At 35.7% G+C, this 23,357-nt stretch overlaps 1 protein-coding gene across 1 annotated transcript in view; it reads right to left on the bottom strand.

The window, feature by feature from the left end:
• LOC148952209 (28S rRNA (cytosine(4447)-C(5))-methyltransferase) overlaps positions 1-23,316 on the bottom strand; it is a 62,472-nt gene extending 39,156 nt beyond the window's left edge. Inside the window, exon 1 of the mRNA XM_089089656.1 lies at positions 23,204-23,316. Within this exon, the coding sequence (XP_088945782.1) occupies positions 23,204-23,300 (97 nt within the window). The 5' untranslated portion in view covers positions 23,301-23,316. The remainder of the gene's footprint in view (positions 1-23,203) is intronic.
• Between the last annotated feature and the right edge of the window lie 41 nt (positions 23,317-23,357).

Genomic DNA, 23,357 nt, shown 5'->3' with positions numbered 1-23,357 from the left:
CGTATACTCTTTTCTGATTATAATATCTCTTAGTCAATTAGTCAATCTCGGTAAATTCAAAAACTGTCACGCAAAATTATGGTACGCAATTACTATTGTGAATTATCAGCTTTGTGTAATGAGATTCAACAACTTTTTAAATAACCGGAATGTCTAGACTTCATTAGGGAATAACGACTTCTTTCACCACAAGCAGTTTTACGCGAGTGAAATTTATCTCAAAAAAACGAATTAACAGGGGTTAGACGAGAAAATACACAGAAAAACCATACGAATATTCCTCTATTGAATCAGCTAGACTAAACTTAAACAGGGGAACTACCCTGCAAAACAAATCATGAATCCTTTCTAGATACTCGTATTCCAAATATAATCTCCTCCTGGCCAGATTCTTCAATAGGACAGGTGCCTCCCACCTTCCTTTTTCAATGTGCGCAAAAACTGACAAATTCTCCTAATTTGCCGTCCTCAATATTCTTATAACCTTCGTCACTGAAGATTATATCTAAGTCCGCCACTTCACTCCAATAATAACCCACCTTTCAACGTTTTCTTATCTGTCCTTAAACCCTGTAATACTTTTAAATACGGAGATTCCCCCACTGTAAACTCAACTCATTAATTTCACGTTATTTTTTTTATTTTTCTCTAACAAGGCACACAGCCCATTATAGACTTTAAAATTTTATTAATTAAATGTGTAATTTTGGGTTTTTATATGTCACCACAATAGGCTACTTTCTAGGCCAAATTAATCGTCTCTTCGAAAGCGCGGAATTCTTTTGTTATCAACGCTGTTAATAATTCCTGTTCTTGCTGCCACCATAAAGCCAAAGTTTATCGATAAGGTTTTCTAAATATCTCTTTAGTTTCGACCTAAGCTGAAAAGTTAAAAGAGTACATAAAAAAAACTTACTGTATTCCCAACACGTTGTATATAAGAACTCAAAACGGAACTAAAGGTAAAAATCTTACAATTAATCAATACACTTTCAGACGCGCGCTTGCGCGCGCACCTCTGACCAAAGGCGATGAATGGCCGAATCAAATTAGACTCCAAGCATCCTTTGAAGCTTTTCAAGCTCTAAATTTAAGCTGTATGAGTCATCGCTCAACTGGCTTTTTCAACCACTTGCTAATTAGTGGATTCTTCAAACATCGTAATAAAAGTTTTCCTGGGGGTTTAGATATTCAATATAAATGAAGTTAAATTTATAAAAAGCCATTTTTCTGAAACAAAAGGGGCCAAAGGTCCCAACACACTCTTCTTTAAACCCATATACCCATATTTTGAATTTACTGACCAAATCAAGAACTAGAAAACACATGGGAGATGCACAGTTTGAGCTAGATATTTACACATTAGAGAGAAGGGGGGCAGATGTGTTCCTAAGATTGGTGGTACCTGAGGAAAAATTCATTAGGGTAAGATCCCAAGTTCTTGGCCAGTGCCTAACCTTAGCCAGATATTCTGATTAAAAAGTATCTTTCGTATATATAGATAGCAGGCTCCTTATCTTGGAAATTACATGTATATGGTTAAATAGTTGTGATTTGCTGATGCTTAGGATTAAGCTGAGTAACTTTCTAATCAGTGGAAACAAATGAAATACCAAGTTTGAAATAAGTCAAATTTACATGGAAATAGTTTGATTCTGTAACCAAGGTTGTGCTCGATTTGGATTCTGTGATCCCAGGAACAGTAAGAAAACATAGTTTTCAATTCTTCTCATATAATTTGTGTTGAAGTATAGACTTATTTAACTGGAGTTGCCTTATAACATTATTACTAATTTATGCTCTTTGCTTGGAAGCAAAACAGCGTCATCTATAATAATTCTCAATAGCGGATTCTAGAGTGCGTTCATATTATGATATATATACAGAGTCTTTGAATAGTGAAATTTACCTACAATTAAAGTGAAGATCTGATGCTAGAGTAAAGAAACATCTTCAGGACACTGTTCTCTGTTGTTTAAAATTAAAATCCCCTCCATTAACCATAATTTCCAGTATCTCTACAACGCCAAACAATAACAACTTTAAGCACTTTTCTTCCCCATTGATATCACTGAGGTTTCATTCACCTATGGTACACCTCTCCTACAAAGGCCTACATGGGAGCGCCATCTAGAGGTCAAGGCACAAACCAGTATTTTATTGTATTAGCGGGATTTGAGGCTCTTCTTGAGCGGAACACGAGCAGAAGAGGGGAGGGTACCTGTTGCAACGGCTGTAGAGGTACCTGCCGGGTCCTTTGACTCTTAAACTGCAGGGAATAGGTAGCGGGTCTCTATGCTTCCCTTGTTTTCCTCAACGTAAAAGCTCCAAAGAATTGTTCCTGTGCGCAGGGTTGCCGGCGACCATTTCTGTGTGAATCTAGTCTGACGCCAAAATTAGACGTGCAGTGTTGCTACATTGGTTTTTACAAAGTTATCACAATATAGCCAAATCGGACTGAAAATTTTTTTTGCCCAAAAAAGAGTGCTGCTTCAAAGAGACTTTGTCAGTCGCCCCAAAAAGGAGTCGATCTTTGTTCAGCCTGTGATGCTAGCCTGCAAGATGAAAGCTACGCACTTCTATGTGACAGTTGCAAAAAGTGGGTTTGCACTGAATGTTTGAATATGTCAGACCCTGAATACAAACTGTTTATGAAAATGAGTCGTAACTTAGGATCAACCTGGTATTGTCCTATATGTAAGCAACAAGGAACAGCTGCTTCGCTAGAAGTTATTCAGAGAACTGTTACTGACTCTTTTGCAAAATTCCAGTCGGACTTGAAGGAGAAATTGATGCTCAATTTCAGGTGCTTCTTAAACCTCTAAGTGAAAAAATTCAGGTCTTGGAAACTGAACTACAGGAAAAGTGTTCTAAGTCAGATCTGAAGAACGAGGTTACCTTAGCAGTATCGCAAGTTATCCCTAAAGCGAAAACCGATCTGTTCAATGAACTTTCTAGCCAGATTGGTTTGGTTTCGGAGCAGCAGATTCTGTAGTTGCGAGTCAAGTAACTCAGCGTGGACTTGGTGACTTAGTACAAAAAGAGAAAAACCTCATTTTGTTTGGCTTGGAGGAGACGAGTGGGATAAGCCAGAAAGCTCAGAACGAAAGTGATCTTAAGTATGTCAATGAAGTTTTGCTGAATGAGTGCCCAGCTAAGTATGCATTCTCTGTACGCCTGGGACGAAAACAAGGGAGTAAAAGTAGACCAGCAAATGTGATTTTCAAGCCCCCCCCCCTTGATCATGATATAGCAGCATTTTTCCTTGTGAGCAGAATTGAGAATATTAAGGCTAACATACCGAACTTCCGTGTCGCACATGACAGAAGCAATGCAGAGTTGGCTGAGAAGAAGAAGTATGATGAACTTAAAAAGGAGCTTACTGGGAAAGTAGCTGCAGGTGAAACTAGTTAGAAAATCAAAATGCGGAAAAATGGGCCAGAACTAGTGCGCAAAGAGAGGCTTTTTCATCAAGTTCAATGGGTTTATTAACAAATGAAAATAATAAATCACACATAATCAAAATACTCAGTCCACTCCTGGACGCTGAGAACCAAAATCATTACAATTTAACATAATACGCAGAATGGTCACCGCTCCTAATCTCAGACACAACCATACCCCTCATTTACCAAATAACTAAAACTATTACCTTCCCGTTGCTTACCCTCAGGGGAAACCACCCCGTCATAATTAAAAATCATACATTTGTAATTTAAAGTTTCTACTTACATTTTAACTATTCATTTGTAATGCTATTAAATGATTTTTTACTCTTTTTTTAAACGATGCGAGGGAGCTCCTACCTCTCAGCTCTTCTGGGATCAGGTTCCATATCTTTGTCATAGTGAACAGTTAGTTGTGGCATATACAAATTCAGATTGTTTATCGTCAAAGGGGGATGAATTTGTTGACTTGTTCAAAGCCGAAAACCCCACGTAATTGTCGTGACCGAAGTTTAGCCCAAGAATTGTGGTGACCCCTTTGTCCATTTTAGGCAACTAAGTGGATATAAATCAGTGCATAATAAAAACTATGAACAAGGAGTTTTGTGTTTATGTTTGTTCTTCCCTGAGTTTAAAATATAAAGAAGTTGATTATGAGTTTACAAGTCAAGGACATGAGATAGTTATTTTTGAGCTGAGACATCCAAGTTGGTCCCAAAGTGTGCATATAGTAGCGGTTTACCAGAGCCCGTCTAAGAGTATTGATAGTACTTTTAAAGACAAGGGCCTACTCAGCTACCTTACTTACCTTTCGTCAGTTTCGTCTAAAATTGTGATTGTTGGTGACTTTAATGCTCCTGGTATAGATTGCTTTTCACACAGTACAACGTTATCTGATTTGAGTTTCAGGCATAAACTAGTACAGACACTTGATGATAGCTTTCTCCATCAGCATGTTACTGAGCCCACTAGGTCTTTAACTGGAAAGAATCCATCTACCTTAGACCTTATTATAACTAAGCACCTAGCTGATCTAGAGAATATAGAATTTCTGCCTCCTCTTGGTAAAAGTGACCACGTGGTAATGTCCTTTTGTGTTAATGTGAGCATTCTGTTAAATCCTAAGTCAAAATTTTATATGAATATTCTACAGGTAGTTATGACGAATTTAGAGATTTTGTACGTTATGTTGATATTGTTAGTGACCTTCAGCATAGTTTTGTAGATTCTGTAGAAAAAAACGTAATAATCAGCCAAAATTTGTCCTTGAAGCAATATCTGCAGATAGACACTGGAGAGCTTATTTATCAGCTGGGGATGATGAATCTTGGCGTGCTTACAAAAGGGTGAGAAATAGGGCAAAAACGATCCTGCAGTCACACACTGAGTCAGTGGAATCGTCAATAATTAGTTGTGCGCAAAGTTGTCCAAAAAGGTATTGGAAGTATGTGAATAGGGGCAAAAAGAGCAGTCGCCATCGTCCATGGTCTTCAATGACCCAGTCACTGGTGAAACTGTTGATGATGATAAAAGAAAAGCAGCTCTTTTGAACAAGACCTTTTCATCTGTTTTCGTTAATCCTGCTACCCATAAGATATCTAATTTATCACTGGCACCAGAAGCTTCTGTGTTACAGAATGAGTCACAATATGATGACTCTGATGTAGCGCCTGAGCTCACCCAAAAAATTATCTGCAAGCTTTCTGCTGATAAAGCCCCTGATATAGATGGTGTCTCCTGGCTTCTTTTTTAGCTGCTCCACTTGCATTTCTTTCTAATCTTTGTTTGGAGTAAGGTAAGTGCCCTGCTGCATGGAAAAAGGCAGTCACAAAACCCCTTCATAAGGGTGGACCAAGGTCAGATTTTACGAATTATCGCCCTATCTCGAACACGTCGATTTTTTCGAGAATTATGGAAAAAGTAATTGTGTTTTGGATCCAAAATTATTTAGAAAAAATAAATGTCGGAGCACGGCACAGCATGGTTTTCGAAAAAATCGATTGTGTAACACGCAGTTAACAGAAGTAATCAATGATTTTCAAAAGATGGCTGATTCAGGCTGATTCGACTGATTCCAACAGCAACCGTACAAGAAAATCAAAATATATTGTCTTGATTATTATCGCTTCTAACCAGTAGTTGTACCAAACATATCCTGCTCAAGTCATCCTCAGGGTTATACTGTGGTGTTTATCCTTCCCATAGTATAGTGCAGACGGGTTGATATCATCTATTTTCCCTTATTATTTTAGTGTTATATTTGTGTTTAAAGCTTTTTCCAATATGCAATGTTCAGAAGTCCTCCAAAAAAAACGTCCCCCCAGATCCCAAATCAAATTCCATAGTTAAAGATACCCATCCTGGCTGGTCAAGCACATTATCTGAAAGTTCTAATGATGGCTCCGATTTGGAGAATAGGACAATGATAACTGTAGGTCCTAATGCAACCATAAATGATGATAATGGGTTTCAAGAGCTCCTCTCTAGAAGCTCTAAAAAAAGGAAAAAAATCTCCCCAATTAAAAGCATTTCCCCTCTCCCTACCCAAGATCCTCCCTCCAAAAACTTACGAATTTACCTTAAAATTACTCCCACTACCCCCTTTGAAATAAAAATGATCACTGCAATAAGAGTTGCAATTTTTAAATTGCTTAAATCAATGTTCTCTCTTAACATTAACCGTGATGGATCTCTGCTTATAGCTGTAGAAGATCAGAAATCAGCAGATACAATAATTAACCTTAAATCCCTTCTGAATATCCCAATTATTGCATCTAATTGGAACCCAAAACAATCACCAACAAAAATTGTAGTTTACAATGTTCCCCCAGAGATATCTACTCAGGAGTTAAAAGAAGGCCTCTCAGATAGGGCTGGAAACACAATCCCAGTTGAGGATGTTACCCAACTTGGAAAACCTAATTCTACTGGCCTAAAAACTAGTAGATCCTTCTTATTCACACTAAAGGATAAAATTGATATACCAGAACAATTATTCCTATTTGAGCAAATCAAACCACACAAGGAATACAAACCTAAGCCTATTCAGTGTCAGAAATATTTCAAACTGGGACACACAACAAACAAATGCAATGAAATTCTCCAAGAGTGTAGTAATTGTAAATATTTCCATCCTAAAGAGCTGACAACTTGCAAAAACACCCAGCCTACATGCATCAATTGCAAAGGCCCACATGAATCTACAAATAAATCACTATGCCCTGCATACAAGAAAAGAGCTCTAACACTCCAAATATCAACAGAGAAGGCCATCCCATACCCCTTTGCAGCAATGGAAGCAAATGCTGCCCAACAATACCAAATAAAGCCTGTAATAAAACCAACCAAAACCCCCAAGTCAAATGCCCCAAATGCATCAAGCACCCCATATAAAACAATATCTTCTAAGCCCCTAGCTCAAATCCCTATCAGAAGGAATCACCAAGCCAGCAAGACTTGTTTTCCGGTGAGATGAGGCCAGCCTGGCCCTCCCTCCCAAGAAGAAACAAACCAGAAACACTACCTGGAATCAATCCCTTAACCAACAAACATGATTCACTACAAAAAATGCAATCCACAAATATATGCTTATTCATTATAAACTGTAATGCAGTTCAGTCCATGAACTTACATCAACTACAGAAAACAAAAATTATTGCAGAATTGGCAAAAATCTACATCCCAGATGATATGCTCATTCAAGCAAAAAAAGATATTGCTTTACTTTTAACAAAGCTGAACATTGATACACAGTCATATGAAGAATAAATCAACAACACACCATTTATCAATACTCCAATGGAATGTAAGATCACTCACAGAAAATAAGCTAAATGAACTAATATCATTTATGAATAATAATTCCATTAATATTGCTTGCCTCCAGGAAACTTATTTAACCCAAAATCAACAAATTAAGTCTCTGGGATACACTATCCTGAGAAAGGATAGATCTTCAGAGAGAAAAGGAGGTGGTGTAGCTTTATTAGTTAATAATAATATAAAATTTTGTGGCATCAATTTTCCAGATTTTGAAAATGATGTTGATGTAATTGGTATAAGTGTTTGGCTGAATAATTTAAAAACCTACATAATAAGCTTCTATAACCCTAATGGCCAAACTTCAGATGCCAAGGATTTCTTTAATTATATAAATAATTCTAATATGATAAAAAACATCATTATTTGTGGTGATTTCAATGCCCACAGCCTTTTGTGGGGGAATAAACCAGCAAATAAAGCTGGTAAATTTATTGAGCATATGATTTCAAATAATAATGAATTAGCTGTTGCTACCCCTCCAAACCTAATTACATATTTTAACCCCAAAAGTGCCAAATTCTCCACAATTGACCTACAAATTGTGTCTTTAAATTTTTTGAACAAAATTTACATAAATAAAATTCATAGTCTGTGTACAGACCACTTTGCTATAGTTTGCTCCCTAAATGAACCTGCTGAAACTTCTTCTCATACTTCCAAATATATCAACACTAAAGCAAATTTGTCTATTTTCCAAAATAAGCTAAATGATGAAATTACAAGTTTCACCCAAAGTTCATGCATTTCTAACACAACAGTTGACACAAATGCTGAAGCCTTGACATCTTTACTAATAAATACAGCTAATCATGCTATCCCCAGGACAACACCTAATAAAACATTCCCTAAACACATTAATAAATAATTGTTGACAAATTATTTCATAAATACATTTAACATAAAAAAGTAAGCTAGTAAATAATTAATAAAAAAACAAACACAAACTAAATATTTAAAAAAATTACAATCATAATATAATCTAAAAAGGTCTATAATAGATGCTAAATATAAATACTGGAATAATTTTGCAAATAATCTCTCCAGAGAAACGCATGAGCCAATTATACATAAAGTCATAAGCCACATATGTGGGAAAAAGACTTCTCCCAACCCACTCCTGTATGAGCTTTTACATAATAATACCCATTATGACAACGATATTGAAAAGGCTAACCTATTTGCAACTCTTTTTGTTAATAAGCTAACAGCAAACAATCAAAGCAATCTGTCCACAATTCCTATGAACCCTAGTTACCAACCACGCCCAGGATCCGAGTACATAACTAATCCATTTTCAATCCAGGAATTGAATAATGCAATACATCATATTAGGTCCAAAACTAGCAGCAGCTATGACAATATACACCCTACATGGATAAAGAATCTCACACCTTCATACAAACTAGAACTGCTAAACTGTTATAATCACGCTTGGGCATCCTCTAGGTTCCCCAATATATGGAAATGTTCGTCCCTCCTACCAATCCTAAAGAAAAATAAACCAAAAGATAACCCTGAGTCTTATAGGCCCATAATGATTACACCTGTGATGGGGAAAATAATGGAGAAAATGATTTATCACAGACTCCTCTGGTTTGTTGAGAAAAATAACATGATCCCACACACTCAAACTGGATTCAGGAAATACCACTCCTCAACAGATGCTTTCATTTTGCTAACAAATGCAATAAATGAATCTTTCTCAAAAAATAATATCCTAGTGGCAGCTTTCCTTGATTTTGAAAGAGCATATGACAATGTGAACCACCAAATCCTTTTAAATAAACTTGCAAACCTTGGAGTACCTCCCAAGCTAGTATCCTTTATTAAATCCTTCATAGAAGTGCGAAGTTTCATTGTTTGTGTTGGTTCAGCCTCTTCACCCCAAAAGACAATATCCAAAGGCCTACCTCAGGGAGCAGTCCTCAGTTGCCTCCTATTTGCCCTATATCTCTGGGACATGAACCTACCCCACACGAATCTACAATATGCTGATGATCTGGTGCTATGGTCATCTGGCAACACCTTTCAGATAGCACAGTCAAATCTGCAAAAGTCACTTTTCCAGTTTGAAAAATTCTCTCAACATTCAGATTTACCCATTGCACCCACCAAGTCAAAAATAATCCAATTTCACAGGAAGCGAAACCATGTTAATGCAAAACTAACTCTAAATAAAACAACTATTCCAGAAGATAATAATATTAATTACCTAGGTCTCATGCTTGACCAAAAACTTAATTTCCACCTCCACATTTCAAACACAATAAAAAAAGTTATAGAAAAGCAAATATACTAAAAAGACTTCTTTCCACACCCTGGGGTTCTAAGGAGAAAACCTTACTCCAGTTTTATAAATCACATATAAGACCCCATATTGACTATGGGCTCATTGTCTATGGTGCATGTGCAAAGATCCAGATGCAAAAAATTGAAAGAACACAAAATGATATAATACGTCTCATATTTGGTCTTAGGAAACCCACAAGCACCAAGTTTCTGCTTATGGAGAGTGGATTAACAACAATAAGGGAGAGACGTAGGTTTCTCTTGATAAAACATCTTACAAAAATTGAATCAAATAGCTCACACACATTACATAATTGGTTAAGAAATCCAGCCATGTATAGAGGTATTGCAGATGAGTATGCCAATATTCAAAAGAAGTTCCCAGTACCAGCAAAGTCTATTGCACCTACTTTCCCCCTAATCCCCTCCATGGAATTGGTCATTTCCCATAATAAATACTGAATTTTCAAAATGGAACAAAGATTTAACCCCCATTGCTTTTGTTCAGAAAAAATTTGCAGAACTTAATACATTTACCTATAAAAATCACTTCCAAATATTTGTTGATGGGTCAAAAATGAATGAGAAGGTCGCAAGTGGTGTTTTCCTTCCTCATCTGAAAATTGCAATGGGAGAGAGATTGTTTAATAATTTATCTATAATGTCTGCTGAGTTAAATACCATAATCATGGCATTAGAACACCTTAAGCAAAACCAATCTTTGATTGAAAATTCGAATAATATTATCATTTATTCCGACTCTTTATCAAGCCTTGAGTTGCTGGTCTCAGCTCCTCAATATAAGTTGGACATTGACACTTATCATTGTATCAGTATTATTGATAATCTTGCTTCAAGTGGCATAAAAACTTACTTTCAGTACATTCCTAGCCACTCTGGCATAAGCGGTAATCATCAGGTTGATGAAATAACAAAAAAATGCTATAAATATTGACCAGCCAAGTGGGAGACCAATCCCAATTAGAGATATTTACCGATGGAGGCTATCAGATATTAATTTTAATAAGATTAATCCTATCCTTTCCCCCTTTCCCAATAAGTATCTTTCTAAAATTTATCATAGAATTCGTTCTGGAACAAATGGACTAAATTTCCTTGCATTCTCATATAAGCTTTCTAATTCAAGTGGTTCAATTCCCCTGTCCCCTCTTTGCAGGCATTGTAATATGAATATTGAAACAATTGACCATTGCCTATTTGAATGTAATATGCTGACGTCTGAACAACATACCTTGATTTCTAAACTTTTAAAATAATTAAAAAAACACAAAATCCCACTATCAGACAAGAGCCTAGCCAACTATACCTGCACACAGAGTATAGAAATCGACATCTATCATCTTATATTTGAACTCCTAGAGTCGAAAGATCTGCTGAAAGATATCTGAATATATCTAATAAATATGAGGCAATCAAGCCAGTAGCTCTGTAGCCCACAGAGTGAAGCAAAAGGAAAAGGGCTAAATAGTGTTACTGAAAAGCCCGCCTGCTGTTAAATAGAAGAAGAAGAAGAAGAAGAAAGGCCTAAGTTTGATTGTATTTATATTGATTTTTGCAATGCATTCGACAAGGTTTGGATATCCTTGCTGATGGAAAATTGTCGAAAGTATGGGATTGGATATAGATGCATGACTTGGATTAAGGATTATCTAACTAGTCGGACACATAAAGTGAAGGTTGATGAGGCACTATCTGAAGGCTGTGGAGTTCTAAGCGGGGTCCCTCAGGGTAGCTGCCTGGGACCAGTTTTATTCTGTTTATTTATAAATGATTTACCACAGGTAATCTGACACAGCACCATTAAAATGTTTGCAGATCATATAAAGCTATACAGAGGTGTCACCTCCCCGGTTGATGTGACACTTCTACAGGGAGATTTGGAAGAATTGTTTGAATGGTGTAATTTAAATTCTATGTTTGCTAACCAGAAGAAATGTCATGTGATGCATTACTTCACAAAAGATGTGGCATACCAGTACTTCATTGGTGACGTGTTGGTGTGCCCTGTTAAGTCTACTAGGGATCTTGGTATTATTTTTGATGATCAGCTGAGGTTTGACAAGCAAGCATCAGCTGTTTCACATAAAGCAAACTATGGTTTGCTTTGCATCAAAAGAGCTTTTAGAAGGTTTAACCTGAGAAGTTTTACCACATTGTATAAGACAATGTTGCGGCCTTTTGTTGAATACAGCTCATCTGTGTGGTATCTGACTAGAAAATCTGATTCACTGTTGATTGAAAAGGTGCAAAGACAAGCATCCAAATTTGTCCCCTATCTGAAATACCTACCTTATGAGGGGAGATTGAGTAGCCTGAGCTTACCATCTCTGCAATTCAGAAGGGACAGAATAGACCTTGTCAACAATTTCTACATCATAAAGGGTATTGACCATGTGTCTTGGGAAGATTTCTTTGAGTTTGGTCATTATCCATCTACACGGCAGAACTCTTTAAAATTGTACCAGCCAAGGGTTTCAAGGAAAGTTGGACAGAGTTCCTTTGTAAATCATTCAGTAAAATCATGGAACATGTTGCCTGACCGAGTAGTTCTGGTGGAAGATGTTGTGGCTTTCAAAACAGCATTAGTTGAGACTTCTTTTTATGAAAGGCAATACCTAGGACCATGAAGTGTATATTTGTTGTAGGGTATCTTCGTGTTTGTTTTTTGTTTTATTATGAAGTTTATAGTTTTTTTTTTAGTTGTTTATAAGTGTTTCTCATGGTATGTAATTTGTGCTATATGAGACAAGACTATGTCTTTTTCCATTTCTGATTAATAATAATTAGATGAGTGGGTATTAGCTAATAACAATCTTGGGAAAACATCTTGTTTTTCAACATTTCAATTTAGGAAAAAGTTACCTCTCTATGCTAGCCTATTTAAATACAATCATTCTGTCTTACAGCACTTGTGTTAGATTAATCTATCCAAGCCTTAATGTGTGATTGGCATATATTGTTCTAGCTTTAAGATCCTCTGTCAAAGATTACACAGTATTTCCCAAAATTAGGCTCGAGCTTTAAATATGTGACCAATATTAGGCTCTACTGTTGTCTATCAATATATTTGAAATTTTCAGTGTTGTATATGGTTAAACTATTCAAACCAACTACATACTTAATATATGGGCACCCACAAGATGAAATTTAAGGAGGAGGGCTATGAGAAATACTTTATATCATTGAATATCCATATATACATTATTATTTTCATTAGAGAGCACCTTATTGTACAAACATAAAATTTTTCATTTACAAATGTAAAATATAAAAGGCAGGGGGGGAGTCCCCCCCCCTTATGGATACCCATGACTTGGTAAGAAAATTTTTACACATCCAACAGAGAAATAATCTGCTTCCTAGGTGGTATAATAGAAATTTGACAATGATTTAGCTGTTAAAGAGTGGATTAGCTGGCAAACTACTGCAGCAATCCCCTCTCCCAACTCAAAAGTAAGCAAAAAAACTGAAACAAAGTGAGAAATTTGATCAAAGTGGGAAGCCCCCAGCTGCCTCCCCCTCCAAGACAGTGTGCAGCTTCCCCAGCTATTGCCTCCCCTTTGAATGGCTCTTGTGTGGGGGTGCAAGAGTTGGTATAGAAGACTAAAGTTGACATGCAATTAAAACATGTTAACTATAATTATTCTGCAAATTAAGAAGTAAGAATTGGGGAAAATTCTAGTTTATCTACATTTTGCTATTAATTAAAAAAAAAAACTTCCCAAAAATAGGTTTTCAAAGAAAAGTAAAGGCCCTTTTAAACTTAACCTCAGCAGATGCAAATACCTGTAAAAATTCAAACTCAAAACCATCAGAAATTACTATTATAGAACAAATGAATCTCAAAACAAAGCTAAATTTAATAAACAATTATAGCAAAAACATATAACAAGTAATAATATAAATGAATAAATAGATCTTAAAGCAAGTAATGCTTAGATTGAATATGAAAATCAAGCATAAAATAAAAAAAAATATTTTGCTATTGAAGTATAAATGAAACTTAAAACAAACAGAAATTAAATAAACAATCAATGCAAACAAATATACAATAGATATTAATGTAAATGAATAAACAAATCTTAAAACGAGTGAAACTTAAACTGAATATGCAAATCAAGCTTGAATCGAATAAAAACAACTACAAACAAGAGTTTGGGCATTGCCTCCTCTCACTGCAGAAGCCTAAAACCTCATGTGTCATTGGCACTTTACTGAAAACTATATGAGTCTTGAACAGTCTTGGAAAGCACAAACAAAATCAAATTGAATATTAGATATAATAATAATGATATTAATTGTTGAAAGATCCATCAGTTCAAGATTTTGTATTCACTGTAATTTTTATTTTCATTTTCAATGCTGTAAGAGCTGGAAAAGAATAAATTTGTAATACAATTTGTTTTCAGTGAAGTGCCAATGATGCAGCAGGCTTTAGGTTTTTACAAGTTAAAGAAGGGGGCAGTATCCAAATTTTGTTTATAGTGAAACTATATTTGTCTTGAACAATCTTGGAAAGAACTAATAAGTTAAACTGAATATTTGATGCAAAATGATATTTCATCAAAATGAAAGCTCATCAGTTCAAAATTTTACTGTGTTTTAATATTTATTTTCAATATTAAGTAAAAAAGAAAACATTTGTAGTATAATTTGTTTTCAGTAAAGCGCCAATGATGCAGTAGGTTTTAGGCTTCTGCAGTGAGAGGAGGCAATACCCAAACTCTTGTTTGTAGTTATTTTTATTTGATTCAAGCTCGATTTGGATATTCAATTTAAGTTTAAATTAAGTTTTTCCATTGGACGTGTTTGGGGAACTGGTGGGTGTGGAAGGGGTGTTAGTTGCCTTCCAATCATTTTTGACCCTTAAAAAGGGCACTAGAACTCTCAATTCCCAATTGAATGAGCCCCCTTCGAATTTTCTACAACAATCCTTTCCATATGCAGTGCCTCTGGAAAATGAATAAATAAATAATAATAATAAAACATTGGAGCCATATGGCCTTTACTAAAGGCAACACTATAGCATTGCCTCTGAAATGTTGGGCATGGAAGGGGTGTTAGTTGCCTTCCAATCACTTCCAACAATTAAAAAGGGAACTAGCCATTTAAATTTTCAATCAAATGAGCCCTTTCTGAAGTTTCTGTGACAATACTTTCTACAAAAACCTTATATGCCCCCAGGGCATAACTTACAACCCTTGCCCTGAGGGCTGTGGGGAGGGGGTTGTTATCCTCAATGACTTAATGTCCTGAGTTTTCAACTATGTTGAACAAAATGGCTATCTCAAAATTTTGATTGGATGTGTTTGGGGAACAGGTGGGCGTGAGAGGGGGGTTAGTTGCCCTCCATTTACTTTCAACTATTAAAAAGGGCACTAGCCCTTTGAATTTCCAATTGAATGAGTCCTATTTGAAGCTTCTACGACAAAGCTTTCAATAAAAACCTTATATGTCCCCAGAGCATAACTAAAAAACCCTGCCCTGAGGGCTGTGGGGGAGTCTCCTCCTCAAAAACATAATTTCTATCTGGAAATCAACTATGCTGAACAAAATGGCTATCTTAAAATATTGATTGGATGTGTTTGGGGAACTGGTGGGCATGGAATGGGTGTTAGTTGGATTCCAATCACTTTTGATCCTTAAAAAGGGCACTAGAACTTTCCAATCAAATGAGCCCCCTTTGAAGTTTTTACAGCAACCCCTTCCATATGAAGTGCCTCTGGGAAAAAAAATATAATAATAAAACATTGGAGCTGTATGGCCTTTACTATAGGCAATGCTATAGCATTGCCTCTGCTATTGGAAAGGGAATTGGTAAGGAAAATTAAACTTTCTGTGATGAATCCAGGCCCAAAAATATACTCTGGGAAGATATTGTGGTATTTATGTATTAGCTGGTACCCACCTGAGAAGTCAAGTTTGGTTAATGCTAATGAAATAAAACAATATGATGAAAATATAATAGTGTACAAAGAAATTTGGGCTATGCATTTGCAAATTAGGGGGGTAGAGGTAAAGCATAGCATATTTTAAACATATAGCCTAATCTAGCTACCTTTTCTCCACCTAAACCCCAAAAACTAATAGTTTAAATATAGTAAACATAATGATAAACCACAGTTTGTAATCTAATTCTCTACTGACAGATACCTGTTTGACTAGTTTCCTTTAGCACAATATATTGCATGGATACCAGCTAATGCATAAGTACCAATATTGCCAAGCTTCCATGTTAACACTCTTTTGATTTCTAAGTCTCAAAAATTTACCCACTTGACAGGTCTATCTATACCTATTGAAGTTTTGACAAAACAACATTTTGCCTTAATTTCAGTCATCAGTTTTTTTCTCTGGTTTAATTTTGAAAATGCAATTCCTGTTATTTTAGTAGAATTTTAGCATATCAATGTTTTCTTTCTAAATTTAGGAAATGTAATTGCAGATCTTTGGAACCTGATAAATTGGGATAAAGCAAGGTTGTGAAGCTGAAAACAGTTTTATTGTACTTCATTTAATCAGAAGATCTGTTTTTCAAGGTTTCACTTCCATAACACAAAGATTGTTAAAGGTCATCAAAGGTCACTGACCTCTGAAGGGAGAAGGTGTGGATGTAGGTACTTCAAAATACCTTCCCAAGACATAATTTAGTCTGTAGACCTATCTCTGAAAGTTTCATTTTCATAACCTACCCCCTTTCCAAGATAGCAATAAAATAGCTAAATCAAATTTTTACCAAAAAGTATTGTTTATAACCCTTTCCTGAACTGAACAATAAGAGAAAAATGTACCATCTTAAAGGGTAGATAAAGGGCTTAAAATCCAACTTCCAATTAAAAGAGGGATGTTCTTTTACTCATCTTTGTGCTAAGATCTTATATCTCATGGTGTTCTTTTCCAAACATCTTCCATAATTCTGCTCTGATCAGCAGTCTAAGAACAATGATGAGTATATCATCAAAGTTCTCTCATCATTATTCCAGGCTATATGGCAGAAATATGGTGTTCTTTGCATTTTTTCTAGCATCAGTGAGCTGCAAGATCTTAGAACAAAGAAAAGCTAAAACAGCATTCACAAGCATGTCTAGCTAGAATCCTGTGTCTAGCCAGAATTCAATGTCTAGGCAACAACCATTCACAAGTAAAATTTGGCACTTAGCTAGACAAGGCGATTGGCTAGACATTGAGTTCTAGACTGTAGAACTTAATGTCTAGGATTTGTTATTGCAGCCAATCAGAATGTGTTAAGTTCCACTATTTTCATCATTTATGTTTACTTCTTCTTCTATTTCACAGCAGGCGGGCTTTTCAGTTCATACTATTTAGCCCTTTTCCTTTTGCTTCACTCTGTGGGCTACAGAGCTACTGGCTTGGTTGTCTCTTATTTATTAGATATTCTCAAATATCTTTCAGTAGATCTTTTGACTCAAAGAGTTTAAATATAAGATGATAGATATCGATTTCTGTGCTCTGTGTGCAGGAATAGTTGGCTAGGCTCTTGGCTGATAGTGAGATTTTGTGGTGGTTGAAGCACTTTAACAGTTTACAATGCAAGGTATGCTGTGCAGACGTCAGCATATTACATTCAAATAGGCAGAGGTCAATTGTTTCATTATTCATAATACAGTACCTGCAAAGAGGGAACAGGGGAACTGAACCACTTGAATTAGGAAACTGATACGAGAATGCCAGAAAGTTTAGTCCATTTGTTCCAGAACAAATTCTGTGATAAATTTTAGAAAAGTACTTATTGGGAAAGGGGGAAAGAGTAGGATTTTTCTTATTAAACATAATATCTGAGAGTCTCCATCTGTAAATATTTCTAATGGGGATTGGTCTCCCACTTGGCTGGTCAATATTTATAGCATTTTTTGCTATTTCATCAACCTGATGATTACCACTTATACCAGAGTGGCTATGAATATACTGAAGATAAGTTGAAGCCAGATTAGCACTTGAAGCCAGATTATCTATAATACTACAACAATGATAAGTGTCAATATCCAGCTTATGCTGAGGAGCTGAAGACAGCAACTCAAGGCTTGATAAAGAGTCAGAATAAACTATAATATTATTTGAATTAGCAATCAACAGTTTATTTTCCATAAGGTGTTCTAATGCCATGATTATGGCATTTAACTCTGCACACATTATTGATACATTATTATACAATCTCACAACCATAGCAATTTTCAGGTGAGGAAGGAAGGCACTACATTCAACCTTTGCATTAATTTAGGACCCATTAACAAATTTTTACAAATGGTTTTTATAAGTAATTGTACTAAGTTCAGCAAATTTTTTCTGGACAATAGCAATGAGGATTAAATCTTTACTCCACTTTTTGAAATCAGTGATTATTATGGGAATTGGTCGATTCTATGTGAGGTATTAGGGGAAAGCAGGTTCAATAGACTTTGCGGATACAGGGAACCTCTTCCGAATATTAGTATACTCATCTGCAATGCCTCTATACATGGCTGGATTTCTGAACGAATTATGTAGTGTGTGCGAGCTACTTGATTAAATTTTTTTAAGATGTTTTATCAAGAGAAAGATACATCTCTCCCTTATTGTTGTTAATACACTCTCCATAAGCAGAAACTTGGTGCTTGTGGGTTTCCTAAGACCAAATATGAGACGTATTATATTATTTTGTATTGTTTCAATGTTTTGCATCTGGGTCTTTGCACATGCACCATAGACGATGAGGCCATAGTCAATATGTGGTCTTTTATGTGATTTATAAAACTGGAGTAAGGTTTTCTCCTTACATCCCCAGGGTGTAGAAAGAAGTCTTTTTAGTATATTTATTTTTCTATAGCATTTTATTATTGTGTTTGAAATGTGGAGGTGGAAATTAAGTTTTTGGTCAAGCATGAGACCTAGGTAGTTAATATGATTATCTTCTGGAATAGTTGTTCCATTTAGAGTTAGTCTTGCATTAACATGATTTCGCCTTTGGTGAAACTGGAATATTTTTGACTTACTGGGTTCAATGGGTAAATCAGAATATTGAGAGAATTTTTCAAATTGGAAAAGTGACTTTTGCAGCTTTGACTGTGCAATCCCAAAGGTATTGCCAGATGACCATAGTACCAGATCATCAGCATATTGTAAATTTGTGTGGGGGAGATTCATGTCCTAGAGATACAGGGCAAAAAGGAGGCAGCTGAGGACTGCTCCGTGAAGAAGGCCTTTGGTCATTGGCTTCTGTGGTGAAGAGGCTGAACCGACACAAACAATGAAACTTCACAATTCTATGACTGATTTTATGAGAGATGCTAGCTTGGGGGGGGGGGTAGTCCAAGGTTTGCAAGTTTAATCAAAAGGATCTGGTGCTTCACATTGTCATATGCCCCTTCAAAATCTAGGAAAGCTGCAACTAGGACATTATTTTTGAGAATGATTCCTTTATTGCATTTGTTAACAATATGAAAGCATCTGTTGAGGAATGGTGTTTCCTGAAGCCAGTTTGAGTGTGAGGGATCATATTATTTTTTTCAACAAACCAGAGGAGTCGGTAATAGATCATTTGCTCCATTATTTTCCCCATCACAGGAGTAATCATTATGGGCCTATAGGACTCAGGGTTATTTTTGGGTTTATTTTTCTTTAGGATTGGTAAGAGGGACGAACATTTTCAGATATTGAGGAACATAGATGAAGCCCAAGCATAATTATAGCAATTTAGAAGTTCCTGTTTGTATGAAGGGGTGAGATTCTTTATCCATGTCGGGTGTATATTGTCATAGCTGCTGCTAGTCTTGGTCCTAATATGATGTATTACATTATTCATTTTCAGAATTGAAAATGGGCTGGTTATATACTCAGATCCTGGGCAAGGTTGGTATCTTGGGTTCATAAGAATTGGGAGTATTTTGCTATAATTTTTTGACGTTAGCTTGTTAACAAAAGGAGTGGCAAACAGATTAGCTTTTTTATTATCATTGCCATACTGTGTATTGGTATGTTTAAGCTCATACAGGCGTGGGTTTGGGGAAGTTTTTTTCCCACAGATGTGGCTAATGACTTTATTTATAAACTGTTAACGGGTTGCTCTGGAGAGATTATTTGCAAGATTATTGCACTAGTTATATATAGTATTTATTATGGTCCTTTTTAGATTAGATTCTGCTTGTAATTTCTTTAAATATGTAGTAGGTGATGGTTTTTTTAAGAATGTTCTCCTAGCTGCCTTTTCTGTTCTCCCTTTATTTTGGCACTCATTTGTCCACCATGCTTTTGGAATATGTTTAGGGAAGGTTTTCCTGGGTGTTGTCCTGGGGATAGCATGATTAGCTGTATTTAATATTAAGGATGCCAAAACTTCAGCATGTGTGTCAGCTGTTGCATTTGAAATGCATGAATTTTGGGTGAAGCTTGCAATTTCATCGATTAGCTTATTTTGGAACATAGGCCAATTTGCTTTAGTGTTGATATATTTGGAGGTATATGATAGGGTTTCAGCAGGTTTGTTTAGGGAGTAAACTATGGCAAAGTGGTCAGCACATAGACTATCAATTTTATTTATATAAATTTTGTTTAAAATATTTAATGACACAGTTTGTAGGTAAATTGTAGAGAAACTGTTACTTTTGGGTTAAAATATGTCTTCAGGTTTGGAGTGGTAGCGACAGCTAATTCGTTATTGTTTGAAGTCGTATGCTCAATGAGCTTAGCGTCTTCATATGCTGGTTTATTCCCCCACAAAATTTTTCAACATATTAGAATTATTTATATAGCTGAAGAAATCCATGACATCTGTGATTTGACCATTAGGGTTATAAAAGCTTAATATGTAAGTTTTGTACTATTCAGCCAAACACTGATACTACTTATATCAACATAATTTAAAAAATCAGGGAAGTTGATGCAACAGAATTTTATTTTATTATTAATTAATAAAGCTACTCCACCTCCTTTTCTCTCTGATGATCTATCCTTTCTCAGGATAGTGTATCCCAGAGACTTAATTTGTTGATTTTGGGTTAAATGAGTTTCCTGGAGGCAAGCAATATTGATGGAATTATTATTCATAAAAGATATTAGTTCATTTAACTTATTTTCTGTAAGTGATCTTACATTCCACTGGAGTATTGTTATGTGTTGTGTTATTGTTTTATTTTTCATATGACTGTGTATCCCTGTTCAGCTTTGTTAATAGTAGAGCAAGATCTTTTTTTGCTTGAATGAGCATATGATTAGGGATGTAGATTTTTGCCAATTCAGCAATGATTTTTGTTTTCTGTTGTGGTTGTATATTCATGGCCTGAACTGCACTGCAGCTTAGAATGAATAAGCATTTATTTGGGGGTTGCATGTTAGGTTGTGCATCCAGTTTGTCAGCTAAGGGACTAATTCTTGGTAGTGTTTCTGGTTTGTTTTTTGTTGGGAGGGGGGGCCAGGCCGACCCCATCTCACTAGGCAAGGAGGCGTGTAGGCTTAGTGATTCTTCCTGATAGAGATGTGAGCTGGGGGGCTTAAAGTATGGTGTTTTGTAAGAAGTACTTGATGCATTGGGAGTGTTTGACTTGGGAGTTTTGTTTGATTTCAATATAGGTTGTATTTGGTGTGGTTGGGCAGCATTTATTTCCATAGCTGCAAAAGGGTATGAAATGACCTTCTCTGTTGGTATTTGGAGTGTTAGTGCTTTTTTCTTATATGCAGGGCATTGTGATTTATTGGTGGATTCATGTGGGTCTTTACAATTGATACATGTAGGCCGAGTGTTGTTGAAAGTTCTCAAATTTTTAGGATGGGATCCTTTATAATTACGACAGGCAAAGAGAATTCAATTGCATTTATTTGTTGTGTGTCCCAGTTTCAGACACTTCTGACACTGGATAGGCTTTGGCTTGTATTCCTTGTGCAGTTTGATTTTCCCAAATAGGAATAACTTTTCTGGGATATTAATTTTTTCCTTCAGTGTAAATAGGAAAGATCTACTTGTTTTTAATCCATTAAAGTTGGGTTTACTCAGTTGAGTGACATCTTCTACAGGGATTGTGTTACCAGCCCTATCTGAGAGCCCTTCTTTTAACTCCTGAATTGGTATTTCTAGGGGAACATTATATACTACTATTTTTGTTGAGGATTGTTTTGGGTTCCATTTAGATGAGTTAATTGGGGTATTCAGAAGAGATTTTAGATTAAGTATTATATCAGCTGATTTCTGATCTTGGACAGCTATTAACAAAGATCCATCATGGTAAATGTTAAGAGAAAACATTGATTTTAACATTTCGAAAATTGCAACCCTTATTGTAGTATTCTTTGTTATTTCAAAGGGGGTATTTGGAAAAATTTTGAGGTAAATTCCTAAGTTTTGGGAAGGATAATCTTGGAAAGGAGGAGGGGAAATACTTTTGATTGGGGAGGTTCTTTTCCTTTTTTTAGGAGCTCCTAGAAAGGACCTCTTGAAAGCCATTATCATCTATAGTGACATTTGCTCCAACACTGATCTTTGTCCTATTCTCAGAATTTGAGCTTTCATGTGAGCTTTGTGACAGGGAGCTTGACCAGCCAGGATGGGGCAAAAAAGGATAAATTTCATTAGTATTTGGGGTGGGATCCAGAGGGACCTTTTTTTTGGGGGGGGGGCGTTCTTTGCATTTCCTTTTTGAATAAGCTTTAAGCTAAAAAGGAAAGGATAATAGTATGATACCAGACCGTCTGAACTCTACAGTGGGGAAAACTTCCACAAAAGAAACACCAAAGTATGGCCCAAGGAGGATTTTGAGCACGAGGGGTTCAGTACAGCTACTGATTAATTGAGACAATAATTCACAAGAAACTTATTTTTAAAATTCCTTAAAGTATTGCTGTTGCTGTTGATTACATTTTTAAACTGAAATTTAATTTTTGTTTTCTTGTTGTTTTTTTTTTTTTTTTAGGCAAATATGCAACACCAGACATAATAGGCCTAGTGAAGCACACTAAGGCAATTGTTTGGCATATCTCATCTATTATCTTGTGACAGTAAAAATAGGGATTGCAATTTTAAAATTTTTGACCACATAAGGTCTCTTGATTGGCTAGAAAGGATAATTTGAAACTAAATTTGTAGGATAGTTCTAGCTAAGTAGCCTACAAAATTTCACTTGTGAATGATCATTACCTAGACATCGAGTTTTGGCTAAACATGGGATTCTAGCTAGACATGCTTGTGAACACTGTTAGAAAGAATGAAAACCTTTGCAGAAAGATGTGAAATCTTAATGCAAAAGAACAACCCTAATGATTAGCTTATATAATTCAAAAAGAGTAGGCCTAGGCTATATAAAATAACATCAGTGATACTCACCTAATCCATAGTTTGTAATGGAAATATCTACAACAAATTTAGCTGTATAATTTACAATATAGGCTAGGCTACAGCTCAGGGCTAGGTTGTGTCATCCCTAGAACCATAATCATTTTGTCCCATAAAAATTTGGCTTTCACAAAATTTGGACTTAATATCAATTAATCTCTACTAAAAATAATACAAAAGAACAACAAAATCATAAAAATGGCATCTAAGTAAATATCTGCATCATAAGCTAGGCTAAACTAAGGTCCCTAGGATTGAGATGCATTCTTTATAGGCTAGCTAGTATATTGTTAAATGCCCAAAACATTACCCTTTACGATATCAGTTAACTTGGGAGGTTTCTGTTTTTTTGTTTTTCTTCCTGGTCCTCGTTTTTGTTTCTCTTCATAATTTACTTTCCTACCCATCTTAGCAAACCAGGAGCAACAGCAGTCGTATATTATCTATTTGAATTAGGTAATTAT

This window comes from Artemia sp. Qi Xiang Cuo, chromosome 5, assembly GCF_049724085.1.
Source record: "Artemia sp. Qi Xiang Cuo chromosome 5, ASM4972408v1, whole genome shotgun sequence".
Classification (NCBI taxonomy): Eukaryota; Metazoa; Arthropoda; class Branchiopoda; order Anostraca; family Artemiidae; genus Artemia; species Artemia sp. Qi Xiang Cuo.
Note: the sequence above shows the minus strand (reverse complement) of the source record. Positions and strands in the feature narration are given on the sequence as shown.